Source organism: Schistocerca nitens, chromosome 6, assembly GCF_023898315.1.
Source record: "Schistocerca nitens isolate TAMUIC-IGC-003100 chromosome 6, iqSchNite1.1, whole genome shotgun sequence".
Classification (NCBI taxonomy): Eukaryota; Metazoa; Arthropoda; class Insecta; order Orthoptera; family Acrididae; genus Schistocerca; species Schistocerca nitens.
This window is the reverse complement of record NC_064619.1, coordinates 38,332,627-38,348,708: the sequence shown is the minus strand read 5'-3', so window position 1 is coordinate 38,348,708 and position 16,082 is coordinate 38,332,627. Positions and strand designations below refer to the sequence as shown.

At 43.8% G+C, this 16,082-nt stretch overlaps 1 protein-coding gene across 1 annotated transcript in view; it reads right to left on the bottom strand.

Annotated features, from left to right (window-relative positions):
- LOC126262766 (glutamate receptor ionotropic, delta-1-like) overlaps window positions 1–16,082 on the bottom strand; it is a 108,804-nt gene that overhangs the window by 47,581 nt on the left and 45,141 nt on the right. Inside the window, exon 4 of the mRNA XM_049959579.1 lies at window positions 205–431. Coding sequence (XP_049815536.1) covers window positions 205–431 — 227 coding nt within the window. The remainder of the gene's footprint in view (window positions 1–204; window positions 432–16,082) is intronic.

Here is a 16,082-nt window from a genome sequence, read left to right as displayed (position 1 = left end):
TACGGATCAAAATACGTGCGAAGTACCCATCCAGTCTGTCCGGCATACAATAGCGGAGCGTGCTTCTCTAGGGAGCAGCATCGTCCAGCGACTTTTCTTATCGACCAGGCCGGACGTTGGGGGTGCCCTGAGACACACACATCTCAACGCTGTGTGTCGACTTATTGCCCGTTGTTCTTCCGGACGTGGACGGCGGTGGCTCACCTTGCTGCCCGATGGCAGAGGAGACGAGGAGGAAGGTGGAGTTCCACGAGTTGTCTATCTCGTCGACGGTGGCGGTGACGCGGTGCTCGACCCAGCAGAAGAGCCGCGACACGACCAGGATCAGCACGAACAGCGCGCCGCTGCTCACCCACAGCTCCGCCGTGTACGGCTTGAAGATCGTCGTAAGGACGCTCGCCGACTTGGGGTGCCGAAACATTATTTCCGGCCTGCACGATAAGAAAGCGTATTAGTATCAGAGCCAAACCATCAGTAAGCACAGACGTAATTCAGCAACTTGTTATTTGTCTATCATATCGATTTATCTATGGTACACTCCTGGAAATGGAAAAAAGAACACATTGACACCGGTGTGTCAGACCCACCATACTTGCTCCGGACACTGCGAGAGGGCTGTACAAGCAATGATCACACGCACGGCACTGCGGACACAACAGGACCCGCGGTGTTGGCCGTCGAATGGCGCTAGCTGCGCAGCATTTGTGCACCGCCGCCGTCAGTGTCAGCCAGTTTGCCGTGGCATACGGAGCTCCATCGCAGTCTTTAACACTGGTAGCATGCCGCGACAGCGTGGACGTGAACCGTATGTGCAGTTGACGGACTTTGAGCGAGGGCGTATAGTGGGCATGCGGGAGGCCGGGTGGACGTACCGCCGAATTGCTCAACACGTGGGGCGTGAGGTCTCCACAGTACATCGATGTTGTCGCCAGTGGTCGGCGGAAGGTGCACGTGCCCGTCGACCTGGGACCGGACCGCAGCGACGCACGGATGCACGCCAAGACCGTAGGATCCTACGCAGTGCCGTAGGGGACCGCACCGCCACTTCCCAGCAAATTAGGGACACTGTTGCTCCTGGGGTATCGGCGAGGACCATTCGCAACCGTCTTCATGAAGCTGGGCTACGGTCCCGCACACCGTTAGGCCGTCTTCCGCTCACGCCCCAACATCGTGCAGCCCGCCTCCAGTGGTGTCGCGACAGGCGTGAATGGAGGGACGAATGGAGACGTGTCGTCTTGAGCGATGAGAGTCGCTTCTGCCTTGGTGCCAATGATGGTCGTATGCGTGTTTGGCGCCGTGCAGGTGAGCGCCACAATCAGGACTGCATACGACCGAGGCACACAGGGCCAACACCCGGCATCATGGTGTGGGGAGCGATCTCCTACACTGGCCGTACACCACTGGTGATCGTCGAGGGGACACTGAATAGTGCACGGTACATCCAAACCGTCATCGAACCCATCGTTCTACCATTCCTAGACCGGCAAGGGAACTTGCTGTTCCAACAGGACAATGCACGTCCGCATGTATCCCGTGCCACCCAACGTGCTCTACAAGGTGTAAGTCAACTACCCTGGCCAGCAAGATCTCCGGATCTGTCCCCCATTGAGCATGTTTGGGACTGGATGAAGCGTCGTCTCACGCGGTCTGCACGTCCAGCACGAACGCTGGTCCAACTGAGGCGCCAGGTGGAAATGGCATGGCAAGCCGTTCCACAGGACTACATCCAGCATCTCTACGATCGTCTCCATGGGAGAATAGCGGCCTGCATTGCTGCGAAAGGTGGATATACACTGTACTAGTGCCGACATTGTGCATGCTCTGTTGCCTGTGTCTATGTGCCTGTGGTTCTGTCAGTGTGATCATGTGATGTATCTGACCCCAGGAATGTGTCAATAAAGTTTCCCCTTCCTGGGACAATGAATTCACGGTGTTCTTATTTCAATTTCCAGGAGTGTATATCATTACCGATAGTGTGGAACATTCATAAGTGAAACATTCCGTTGGTACTTGTGGAAAATACAAACATTAAAAATTGATATACACGGTATTAATGTTCCACAATACTTATTTTATATCTTTTTTGTAGACCTTGTAAGTAGGCTGTGTAGGTTTTTTTGTTGGTGACGCCACGTAGCGTTCTGTATGCAAATCACTGACTGTGCTGTGTGCAGTCTGTGGCTGGTTGGACTCATTGTTGGAATATTCGCTAGTGTAGCGTTGGGCAGTTGGACGTGAACAGCGCGTAGCGTTGCGCAGTTGGAGGTGAGCCGCCAGAAGTGGTGGATGTGGAGAGAGGGAGATGCCAGAGTTTTGAGAGGTTACTATGAGCGGACGATCTGGACGTGTGTCCGTCAGAAAGACGAAATTTGTAAGACTGGATGTCATGAACTGATTTATTTATTTATATTATTTATGTTATGACTTTTGAACACTATTAAGGTAAATACATTGTTTGTTCCATATCAAAATCTTTCATTTCCCAACTACGCCTATCAGTAGTTAGTGCCTTCAGCAGTTAGAATCTTTTATTTAGCTGGCAGTATTGGCGCTCGCTGTATTGCAGTAGTTCGAGTAACGAAGATTTTTGTGAGGTAAATGATTCATGAAGGGTATAGGTTATTGTTAGTCAGGGCCATTCTTTTATAGGGATTATTGAAAGTCAGATTGCGTTGCACTAAAAATATTGTGTGTCAGTTTAGTGTTGATCAGAATAAGTAAAGAGAGTAATGCCTGAGTACGTTCAGTTTTGCTCAGCTGTTTGAAAATCAAATAACGTAAGAGTTTTCCCAGCACTGTCTTAATTTTCAAAGGGGATGTTTCAACCTGTTTTCGACTTTCTGTGCCGTCCTCCGACAACTTAAGTTGTTCACATCGAAATAGAATATAAATATTACGAAGAATTAATACTGTGAATGTCAGTTTTTAATTGTTGTTGTTGTTGTTGTGGTCCTCAGTCCTGAGACTGGTTTGATGCAGCTCTCCATGCTACTCTATCCTGTGCAAGCTTCTTCATCTCCCAGTACCTACTGCAACCTACATCCTTCTGAATCTGCTTAGTGTATTCATCTATTGGTCTCCCTCTACGATTTTTACCCTCCACGCTGCCCTCCAATGCTAAATTTGTGATCCCTTGATGCCTTAAAACATGTCCTACCAACCGATCCCTTCTTCTAGTCAAGTTGTGCCACAAACTTCTCTTCTCCCCAATCCTATTCAATACCTCCTCATTAGTTACGTGACCTACCCACCTTATCTTCAGCATTCTTCTGTAGCACCACATTTCGAAAGCTTCTATTCTCTTCTTGTCCAAACTGGTTATCGTCCATGTTTCACTTCCATACATGGCTACACTCCATACAAATACTTTCAGAAACGACTTCCTGACACTTAAATTTATACTCGATGTTAACAAATTTCTCTTCTTCAGAAATGCTTTCCTTGCCATTGCCAGTCTACATTTTATATCCTCTCTACTTCGACCATCATCAGTTATTTTACTCCCTAAATAGCAAAACTCCTTTACTACTTTAAGTGTCTCATTTCCTAATCTAATTCCCTCAGCATCACCCGACTTAATTCGACTACATTCCATTATCCTCGGTTTGCTTTTGTTGATGTTCATCTTATATCCTCCTTTCAAATAACTGTCCATTCCGTTCAACTGCTCTTCCAAGTCCTTTGCTGTCTCTGACAGAATTACAATGTCATCGGCGAAACTCAAAGTTTTTACTTCTTCTCCATGAATTTTAATACCTACTCCGAATTTTTCTTTTGTTTCCTTTACTGCTTTTTAATAAATAAAATTTTAATTTAAAAATTTAATTTAATTAAATATTATTTTAATAAATAAATTTTAATAAATAAATTTTAATAAATAAAATTTTTAATAAAGTATATTATTAATTAATTCGAGAAACAAAAAATATGTTTTGTGAAAATATGAACTTGAAAATATGTTTGAAGAATCCAGTGAAACAGGCAAGAAATCAGCATCGGTAACATAAACGGCTTTAATTCGGAATTTGGGAATTATCCAGATGGCAAAAGTCGCGGGATACCTCCTAATATAGTGTCGGATATCCTTTTGATCAGCGTAGTGCAACAACTCGAGGTGGCATGGACTCATGAAGTCGGCTGCAGTAACATTGATTCCTGCTGCCTCTATCGCTGTCCCTAATTGCGAAAATGTTGCCGGTGCAGGATGTTGTGCACGAACAGACCTCTCGATTATGTCCCATAAATGTTACATGGGATTCGCCATCTGGATGGTGGAACGTCCAGTATGTTCATCAAACCAGTCGTGAACAATTGTGGCCCGGTGACAATTCCTTCGTTGTTTCGGAATATCACGTCCATGAATAGCTGCAAATGATCTCTAGGTAACCTGACGTAACATTTACACTCCGTGTAAACACACACCACACCGCCGCGCGGAGTGGCCGCGTGGTTAGAGGCGCCAAAAAATGTGTGTAAAATCCTATGGGACTTAATTGCTAAGGTAATCAGTCCCTAAGCTTACACACTACTTAACCTAGATTATCCTAAGGACAAACACACACACCCATGCCCTAGGAAGGACTCGAACCTCCGCCGGGACCAGCCGTACAATCCATGACTGCAGCGCCTCAGCCCGCATCTCGTGGTCGTGCGGTAGCGTTCTCGCTTCCCACGCCCGGGTTCGATTCCCGGCGGGGTCAGGGATTTTCTCTGCCTCGTGATGGCTGGGTGTTGTGTGCTGTCCTTAGGTTAGTTAGGTTTAAGTAGTTCTAAGTTCTAGGGGACTGATGACCATAGATGTTAAGTCCCATAGTGCTCAGAGCCATTTTTTTGCAGCGCCTCAGACCGCTCGGCTAATCCCGCGCGGCTTAGAGGCGCCATGTCACGAATCGTGCCAGAGGTTCGAGTCCTCCCTCGGGCATGGGTGTGAGTGTTGTCCTTAGCGTAAGTCAGTTTAAGTTAGATTAAGTAGTGTGTAAGTCTAGGGACCGATGACCTCAGCAGTTTGATCCCTTAGGAATTCACACACATTTGAACACGTCACGCCACCAGCTTGTACAGTGCCTTGTTAACGACTTTGGTCCATGGCTGCGCCACAGTCGAACCCTACCAACAGCTCTAAACAACTGAAATCGAAACTCATCTGACCAGGTCACGGTTTCCCAGTCGTCTATGGTCCAACCGATATGGTCACGAGTCCAGGAGAAACGCTACAGGCGATGTCGTTCTCTTAGAAATGGCACTCGCGTCTGTCTTTTGCTGCAATAGCCAGTTAACGCCAAATTTCGCAGCTATGTCCAAACAGATACGTTCGTCGTACGTCCCACGTTGATTTCTGTGGTTATTGCGGGCAGTGCTGGTTGTCTGTTAGCACTGACAACTCGATGCAAACGCCGCTGCTCTCGGTTGTTAAATGAAGGCTGTCAGGCAGTGCGTTTTCCATGGTGAGAGGTAATGCGAAACTTGGTATTCTCGGCACACTCTTGACACAATGGATCGTCGAATATTGAATTCGCTAACGATTTCCGAAATGGAATGTCTCATGTGTCTAGCTTCAACTATCACTCCTTGTTCAAAGTCTGTTAACTCCCGTCGTGGCACACTCACGTCGGGAACCTTTTCACATAAATCACCTACAGGGTGTTTCAAAAATGACCGGTATATTTGAAACGGCAATAAAAACTAAACGAGCAGCGATAGAAATACACCGTTTGTTGCAATATGCTTGGGACAACAGTACATTTTCAGGCAGACAAACTTTCGAAATTACAGTAGTTACAATTTTCAACAACAGATGGCGCTGCAAGTGATGTGGGTGCGCCATTCTGTACGTCGTCTTTCTGCTGTAAGCGTGTGCTGTTCACAACGTGCAAGTGTGCTGTAGACAACATGGTTTATTCCTTAGAACAGAGGGTTTTTCTGGTGCTGGAATTCCACCGCCTAGAACACAGTGTTGTTGCAACAAGACGAAGTTTTCAACGGAGGTTTAATGTAACCAAAGGACCGAAAAGCGATACAATAAAGGATCTGTTTGAAAAATTTCAACGGACTGGGAACGTGACGGATGAACGAGCTGGAAAGGTAGGGCGACCGCGTACGGCAACCACAGAGGGCAACGCGCAGATAGTGCAGCAGGTGATCCAGCAGCAGCCTCGGGTTTCCTTTCGCCGTGTTGCAGCTGCGGTCCAAATGACGCCAACGTCCACGTATCGTCTCATGCGCCAGAGTTTACACCTCTATCCATACAAAATTCAAACGCGGCAAGCCCTCAGCGCCGCTACCATTGCTGCACGAGAGACATTCGCTAACGATATAGTGCACAGGATTGATGACGGCGATATGCATGTGGGCAGCATTTGGTTTACTGACGAAGCTTATTTTTACCTGGACGGCTTCGTCAATAAACAGAACTGGCGCATATGGGGAACCGAAAAGCCCCATGTTGCAGTCCCATCGTCCCTGCATCCTCAAAAAGTACTGGTCTGGGCCGCCATTTCTTCCAAAGGAATCATTGGCCCATTTTTCAGATCCGAAACGATTACTGCATCACGCTATCTGGACATTCTTCGTGAATTTGTGGCGGTACAAACTGCCTTAGACGACACTGCGAACACCTCGTGGTTTATGCAAGATGGTGCCCGGCCACATCGCACGGCCGACGTCTTTAATTTCCTGAATGAATATTTCGATGATCGTGTGATTGCTTTGGGCTATCCGAAACATACAGGAGGCGGCGTGGATTGGCCTCCCTATTCGCCAGACATGAACCCCTGTGACTTCTTTCTGTGGGGACACTTGAAAGATCAGGTATACCGCCAGAATCCAGAAACAATTGAACAGCTGAAGCAGTACATCTCATCTGCATGTGAAGCCATTCCGCCAGACACGTTGTCAAAGGTTTCGGGTAATTTCATTCAGAGACTACGCCATATTATTGCTACGCATGGTGGATATGTGGAAAATATCGTACTATAGAGTTTCCCAGACCGCAGCGCCATCTGTTGTTGAAAATTGTAACTACTGTAATTTCGAAAGTTTGTCTGCCTGAAAATGTACTGTTATCCCAAGCATATTGCAACAAACGGTGTATTTCTATCGCTGCTCGTTTAGTTTTTATTGCCGTTTCAAATATACCGGTCATTTTTGAAACACCCTGTAGGTGCAAATGACGGTTCCCCCAGTGCTGTGGCCTTTTAAAACACCTTGTGACCGCCGCGGCACTACCGCCATCTGTATATGTGTATAACGCTAACCTTTGTGCGTAATACCATGATTTTAGAGTGCAGAAGCCCTTAAATTTACATAGTGGCGTGCCACTTTATCTGAAGCAGGAGTTTCTAATCCTCGTGGTAGCGAACAAACTTCTCCTAGTTCCTCACGGAGTGATAGAAAATTGCACTGCCGCGCGGTGTAGGCGTGCGGTCTTGGGCGCTTTGCCACGGTTCACGAGCGCTACCGCCGTCGGAGGTTCGAGTCCTCCCTCGGGCATGGGTGTGTGTGTTGTCCTTAGCGTAAGTTAGTTTAAGTTAGATTAGCATTTGTAGACTTAGAGAGAGCTTTTGACAACGTTAACTGGAACACTCTCTTTCAAATTCTGAAGGTGGCAGGGGTAAAATACAGGGAGCGAAAGGCTATTTACAATTTGTACAGAAACCAGATGGCAGTTATAAGAGTCGAGGGGCATGAAAGGGAAACAGTGGTTGGGAAGGGAGTCAGGGTTGTAGCCTCTCCCCGATGTTATTCAATCTGTATATTGAGCAAGCAGTAAAGGAAACAAAAGAAAAATTCGGAGTAGGTATTAAAATTCATGGAGAAGAAGTAAAAACTTTGAGGTTCGCCGATGACATTGTAATTCTGTCAGAGACAGCAAAGGACTTGGAAGAGCAGTTGAACAGAATGGACAGTGTCTTGAAAGGAGGATATAAGATGAACATCAACAAAAGCAAAACGAGAATAATGGAATGTAGTCAAATTAAATCGGGTGATGCTGAGGGGATTAGATTAGGAAATGAGACACTTAAAGTAGTAAAGGAGTTTTGCTATTTAGGGAGCAAAATAACTGATGATGGTCGAAGTAGAGAGGATATAAAATGTAGACTGGCAATGGCAAGGAAAGCGTTTCTGAAGAAGAGAAATTTGTTAACATCGAGTATAGATTTAAGTGTCAGGAAGTCGTTTCTGAAAGTATTTGTATGGAGCGTAGCCATGTATGGAAGTGAAACATGGACGATAAATAGTTTAGAAGAGAATAGAAGCTTTAGAAATGTGGTGCTACAGAAAAATGCTGAAGATAAGGTGGGTAGATCACGTAACTAATGAGGACGTATTGAATAGGATTGGGGAGAAGAGAAGTTTGTGGCACAACTTGACTAGAAGAAGGGATCGGTTGGTAGGACATGTTTTGAGGCATCGAGGGATCACAAATTTAGCATTGGAGGGCAGCGTGGAGGGTAAAAATCGTAGAGGGAGACCAAGAGATGAATACACTAAGCATATTCAGAAGGATGTAGGTTGCAGTAGGTACTGGGAGATGAAGCAGCTTGCACAGGATAGAGTAGCATGGAGAGCTGCATCAAACCAGTCTCAGGACTGAAGACCACAACAACAACAACAAGTAGTGTGTAAGCCTAGGGACCGATGACCTTAGCACTTTGGTCCCATGGGAACTTACCACGAATTTAAATTTAAAATGGCACCGTTGACGGCGATCAGGGCTTTGGACGGGGCCACTAAATTGCAGACCCTCTTGACGCTATTGGACAGGAGCGGCCTTTGGTGGTTCAGAGCAAGCACAGAACACCTATTATATGATGACCTGGCCTGGATTACAACCCCTCTCCTTACAAATGCGAGTCCAAAGTGCAAACCATTGTCTTGGCCACCTAGCTCAGTAGCTGACCACGACGCCAAAACGTCTTCCAAAGAGAATTCGCTTACGAGAGTAAGACTCCAATGTAGACATTTTACACACTCACATTCTACAGGACATTTTAAGATCAAATCTCTTTAGCTGGCATCATCAATCGGTCTCTTATTACTCCTCAGATTCCACAGCCTTTGAGTGACAGATTCGGCACTGTCAAACACAATGGCGCGATCTATTTTTCTGTACAACGTATTTCCTTAATGGACTGAAGAACACTGACTCTGTCGTACTCACATTTACCAAATTTATTTTATTATTTGCCGGTTCTGAGTGCGTATACGGCTTCTACGGATTTTATACATTTAGTTTATTACATAAAATAAATATCAGATATGATATTTGTTCTCAACATTTTCACATTCATATTTACCAAAATACTAACACAGTGCCTTGTAAACATAGTCCGCAGAGCACTTGCACGTGAAGTTACAGCACGACAGCATGTATCTAACAGGAACATGAACATTCAATCGATTTTTTACACTATAGATTTGCGCAAAATATATCGAAGGATTGAGTTCGTTTTTGTGCGGGATTATGTCTAAGGCATTCAAAAACATAAAAGATTTGCCTTGTATTGGAAAAGATGTACACAATGTTTGACAACTCCTATTACAGGCTACTAGGGGAATTAAAGGGGACATTATAGATAAAGTTTTGATAGGTAAAAAGACGAGGGCTAATAGAAATCCTTGGGTAACAGAAGAAATATTGAATTTAATTGATGAAAAGAGAAAATATAAAAATGCAGTAAATGAAGCAGGCAAAAAGGAATACAAACGTCTCAAAAATGAGATCGACAGGAAGTGCAAAATGGCTAAGCAGGGATGGCTAGAGGACAAATGTAAGGATGTAGAGGCTTGTCTCACTAGGGGAAAGATAGATACTGCCTACAGGAAAATTAAAGAGACCTTTGGAGAGAAGAGAACCACTTGTATGAATATCAAGAGCTCGGATGGCAACCCAGTTCTAAGCAAAGAAGGGAAGGCAGAAAGGTGGAAGGAGTATATAGAGGGTTTATACAAGGGCGATGTACTTCAGGACAATATTATGGAAATGGAAGAGGATGTAGATGAAGATGAGATGGGAGGTACGATACTGCGTCAAGAGTTTGACAGAGCACTGAAAGACCTGAGTCGAAACAAGGCACCGGGAGTAGACAACATTCCATTAGAACTACTGATGGCCTTGGGAGAGCCAGTCATGACAAAACTCTACCATCTGGTGAGCAAGATGTATGAGACAGGCGAAATACCCACAGACTTCAAGAAGAATATAATAATTCCAATCCCAAAGAAAGCAGGCGTTGACAGATGTGAAAATTACCGAACTATCAGTTTAATAAGCCACAGCTGCAAAATACTAACGCGAATTCTTTACAGACGAATGGAAAAACTGGTAGAAGCCGACCTCGGGGAAGATCAGTTTGGATTCCGTAGAAATGTTGGAACACGTGAGGCAATACTAACCTTACGACTTATCTTAGAAGAAAGATTAAGAAAAGGCAAATCTTCGTTTCTAGCATTTGTAGACTTAGAGAAAGCTTTTGACAACGTTAACTAGAATACTCTTCTTCAAATTCTGAAGGTGGCAGGGGTAAAATACAGGGAGCGAAAGGCTATTTACAATTTGTACAGAAACCAGATGGCAGTTATAAGAGTCGAGGGGCGTGAAAGGGAAGCAGTGGTTGGGAAAGGAGTGAGACAGGGTTGTAGCCTCTCCCCGATGTTATTCAATCTGTATATTGAGCAAGCAGTAAAGGAAACTAAAGAAAAATTCGGAGTAGGTATTAAAATTCATGGAGAAGAAGTAAAAACTTTGAGGTTCGCCGATGACATTGTAATTCTGTCAGAGACAGCAAAGGACTTGGAAGAGCAGTTGAACGGAATGGACAGTGTCTTGAAAGGAGGATATAAGATGAACATCAACAAAAGCAAAACGAGGATAATGGAATGTAGTCAAATTAAAGCGGGTGATGCTGAGGGGATTAGATTAGGAAATGAGACACTTAAAGTAGTAAAGGAATTCTGCTACTTAGGGAGCAAAATAACTGATGATGGTCGAAGTAGAGAGGATATAAAATGTAGACTGGCAATGGCAAGGAAAGCGTTTCTGAAGAAGAGAAATTTGTTAACATCGAGTATAGATTTAAGTGTCAGGAAGTCGTTTCTGAAAGTATTTGTATGGAGCGTAGCCATGTATGGAAGTGAAACATGGACGATAAATAGTTTAGAAGAGAATAGAAGCTTTAGAAATGTGGTGCTACAGAAGAATGCTGAAGATAAGGTGGGTAGATCACGTAACTAATGAGGACGTATTGAATAGGATTGGGGAGAAGAGAAGTTTGTGGCACAACTTGACTAGAAGAAGGGATCGGTTGGTAGGACATGTTTTGAGGCATCGAGGGATCACAAATTTAGCATTGGAGGGCAGCGTGGAGGGTAAAAATCGTAGAGGGAGACCAAGAGATGAATACACTAAGCATATTCAGAAGGATGTAGGTTGCAGTAGGTACTGGGAGATGAAGCAGCTTGCACAGGATAGAGTAGCATGGAGAGCTGCATCAAACCAGTCTCAGGACTGAAGACCACAACAACAACAACAAGTAGTGTGTAAGCCTAGGGACCGATGACCTTAGCACTTTGGTCCCATGGGAACTTACCACGAATTTAAATTTAAAATGGCACCGTTGACGGCGATCAGGGCTTTGGACGGGGCCACTAAATTGCAGACCCTCTTGACGCTATTGGACAGGAGCGGCCTTTGGTGGTTCAGAGCAAGCACAGAACACCTATTATATGATGACCTGGCCTGGATTACAACCCCTCTCCTTACAAATGCGAGTCCAAAGTGCAAACCATTGTCTTGGCCACCTAGCTCAGTAGCTGACCACGACGCCAAAACGTCTTCCAAAGAGAATTCGCTTACGAGAGTAAGACTCCAATGTAGACATTTTACACACTCACATTCTACAGGACATTTTAAGATCAAATCTCTTTAGCTGGCATCATCAATCGGTCTCTTATTACTCCTCAGATTCCACAGCCTTTGAGTGACAGATTCGGCACTGTCAAACACAATGGCGCGATCTATTTTTCTGTACAACGTATTTCCTTAATGGACTGAAGAACACTGACTCTGTCGTACTCACATCTACCAAATTTATTTTATTATTTGCCGGTTCTGAGTGCGTATACGGCTTCTACGGATTTTATACATTTAGTTTATTACATAAAATAAATATCAGATATGATATTTGTTCTCAACATTTTCACATTCATATTTACCAAAATACTAACACAGTGCCTTGTAAACATAGTCCGCAGAGCACTTGCACGTGAAGTTACAGCACGACAGCATGTATCTAACAGGAACATGAACATTCAATCGATTTTTTACACTATAGATTTGCGCAAAATATATCGAAGGATTGAGTTCGTTTTTGTGCGGGATTATGTCTAAGGCATTCAAAAACATAAAAGATTTGCCTTGTATTGGAAAAGATGTACACAATGTTTGACAACTCCTATTACAGGCTACTAGGGGAATTAAAGGGGACATTATAGATAAAGTTTTGATAGGTAAAAAGACGAGGGCTAATAGAAATCCTTGGGTAACAGAAGAAATATTGAATTTAATTGATGAAAAGAGAAAATATAAAAATGCAGTAAATGAAGCAGGCAAAAAGGAATACAAACGTCTCAAAAATGAGATCGACAGGAAGTGCAAAATGGCTAAGCAGGGATGGCTAGAGGACAAATGTAAGGATGTAGAGGCTTGTCTCACTAGGGGAAAGATAGATACTGCCTACAGGAAAATTAAAGAGACCTTTGGAGAGAAGAGAACCACTTGTATGAATATCAAGAGCTCGGATGGCAACCCAGTTCTAAGCAAAGAAGGGAAGGCAGAAAGGTGGAAGGAGTATATAGAGGGTTTATACAAGGGCGATGTACTTCAGGACAATATTATGGAAATGGAAGAGGATGTAGATGAAGATGAGATGGGAGGTACGATACTGCGTCAAGAGTTTGACAGAGCACTGAAAGACCTGAGTCGAAACAAGGCACCGGGAGTAGACAACATTCCATTAGAACTACTGATGGCCTTGGGAGAGCCAGTCATGACAAAACTCTACCATCTGGTGAGCAAGATGTATGAGACAGGCGAAATACCCACAGACTTCAAGAAGAATATAATAATTCCAATCCCAAAGAAAGCAGGCGTTGACAGATGTGAAAATTACCGAACTATCAGTTTAATAAGCCACAGCTGCAAAATACTAACGCGAATTCTTTACAGACGAATGGAAAAACTGGTAGAAGCCGACCTCGGGGAAGATCAGTTTGGATTCCGTAGAAATGTTGGAACACGTGAGGCAATACTAACCTTACGACTTATCTTAGAAGAAAGATTAAGAAAAGGCAAATCTTCGTTTCTAGCATTTGTAGACTTAGAGAAAGCTTTTGACAACGTTAACTAGAATACTCTCCTTCAAATTCTGAAGGTGGCAGGGGTAAAATACAGGGAGCGAAAGGCTATTTACAATTTGTACAGAAACCAGATGGCAGTTATAAGAGTCGAGGGGCGTGAAAGGGAAGCAGTGGTTGGGAAAGGAGTGAGACAGGGTTGTAGCCTCTCCCCGATGTTATTCAATCTGTATATTGAGCAAGCAGTAAAGGAAACTAAAGAAAAATTCGGAGTAGGTATTAAAATTCATGGAGAAGAAGTAAAAACTTTGAGGTTCGCCGATGACATTGTAATTCTGTCAGAGACAGCAAAGGACTTGGAAGAGCAGTTGAACGGAATGGACAGTGTCTTGAAAGGAGGATATAAGATGAACATCAACAAAAGCAAAACGAGGATAATGGAATGTAGTCAAATTAAAGCGGGTGATGCTGAGGGGATTAGATTAGGAAATGAGACACTTAAAGTAGTAAAGGAATTCTGCTACTTAGGGAGCAAAATAACTGATGATGGTCGAAGTAGAGAGGATATAAAATGTAGACTGGCAATGGCAAGGAAATCGTTTCTGAAGAAGAGAAATTTGTTAACATCGAGTATAGATTTAAGTGTCAGGAAGTCGTTTCTGAAAGTATTTGTATGGAGTGTAGCCACGTATGGAAGTGAAACATGGACGATAAATAGTTTGGACAAGAAGAGAATAGATGCTTTTGAAATGTGGTGCTACAGAAGAATGCTGAAGATAAGGTGGGTAGATCACGTAACTAATGAGGAGGTATTGAATAGGATTGGGGAGAAGAGAAGTTTGTGGCACAACTTGACTAGAAGAAGGGATCGGTTGGTAGGACATGTTTTGAGGCATCAAGGGATCACAAATTTAGCATTGGAGGGCAGCGTGGAGGGTAAAAATCGTAGAGGGAGACCAAGAGATCAATACACTAAGTAGATTCAGAAGGATGTAGGTTGCAGTAGGTACTGGGAGATGAAGAAGCTTGCACAGGATAGAGTAGCAAGGAGAGCTGCATCAAACCAGTCTCAGGACTGAAGACCACAACAACAAAAACAAGGAACCCATGTCTTTAAATGTACCGTTTGGATATATAATAAGTTTGACTGGCGCATCACTTTTAGGTCTACCACTTCACGGTATGTACCCTGCGAAGATACTGAGGTCTGACTTATGTTCTCTACAGGAGTTACCCCACTTACCTGTTCGCTGCACAAGGTGTAACAGTGGCACATGCTGTTATACACACAGCTCACATATCCTGGTGCGCGTCCGTGGAGCACAAAATTCAACACTTCCAGTTGAGAACGTACCAGTAAACATGCACCCGTCTTGTCCTCACGTCAGCCGGAAATGGAAAACATGCATTGTGCAGCTATGTCATTATGTACCGTACCGCGAAGCGTGAGATTTGAAAGTGAGCCATTCCTCAAACACTTTCAGACATTAGTTCCTTATCAAATTTTTATCTACTAAGTCTCCTGTACAGCCCCTAGAAGTCTGTAATAGGAATAATTGTGAAACACCTTGTACGCATTACACTCTTCTTTTAAACAGGCTAGGGGAAAGACCAAAAAAAAAAAAAAAAAAAGATAATAAAACAAATCTGATAATCTGAATAGTGGCTTGCTGCTGCGATTTCGTTCTCAGTACCTTGACCTCTATGTTTTCACACAGCTGTGGCATGGGACGGGAAGGTCGTGTTAGCGAGCTGACAGGTATGTAGACGCTGGACCAGAAAGTCGAGCCTTATAATAGGGCTTAAGTCAAGTCGACGTTTCCGCCGACTCATACGCTATGAACAGAGCCCAACAGTTGGACTGACGCCATTGTTGTATCGGAAGATACCTCTGACTTGAGCAACGTGTTCTCTTATTCGGACTTTGTAATGATCTCTTTGTTGTTTAGAGGACGTAGTTGCCACAAAATACCGAACCCAGTTTTCGGGCTGTTTAATGCGGGTCACGCTGTTCTTCCCGTGCAGTACTCGTGAATCCAACTGGAGGAGTGTAGGATGTACTCTCTACCGCACATCGTAAGATGGCTCACCGAGCCCTCCCTGCTCGACCATCATATATTTCGCTGAAATTTTATGTAAACATTCGGACATATCCCTAAGGAACATTGGTAAATTTTAACGTTCGTCGAAGCAATACTGTCCGAGATTTAGTCACTTGTTTGACTCCTTGCGCGACTTTCCGCGGAGCGAGCGTGAATTTTTGGCGACTATGAGCTCTTGTGTTTCGGCCAATATTTTGTTGACAGAAATGAAATTCCACCATCTTGTACAATTTTATACATTCTCTCCAGAATAGTAATGGAAAGAATTTTATGAGCCATATTAGGCCAGAAAATTATACACAAAGTCGTCCAAAAAATTGGCGCCCTAAAAAATTTCGGAGTTTGGCTTTTAATATTTCGGGGACTAGAGGTATGACGAATGTAAAACTTGGCATGCAGTAACCCAGCAACACAAGGTTCTCAAATGTAAAGTTTCATTTTTGTACCGCTTCCCAACACTTAATAAATGAAGTATAAAATTGAAGAAATTGTAAAAAAAAAAAAAAAAAAAGCTTCGAAATTTTGTAGGGTGCCAATTTTTTTGGGCTATTTTGTCTAAAATATTCTCGCTGAATGTGGCTCATAAAATTCTTTTCATTATTATTCTGGAGAGATTGCATAAAATTG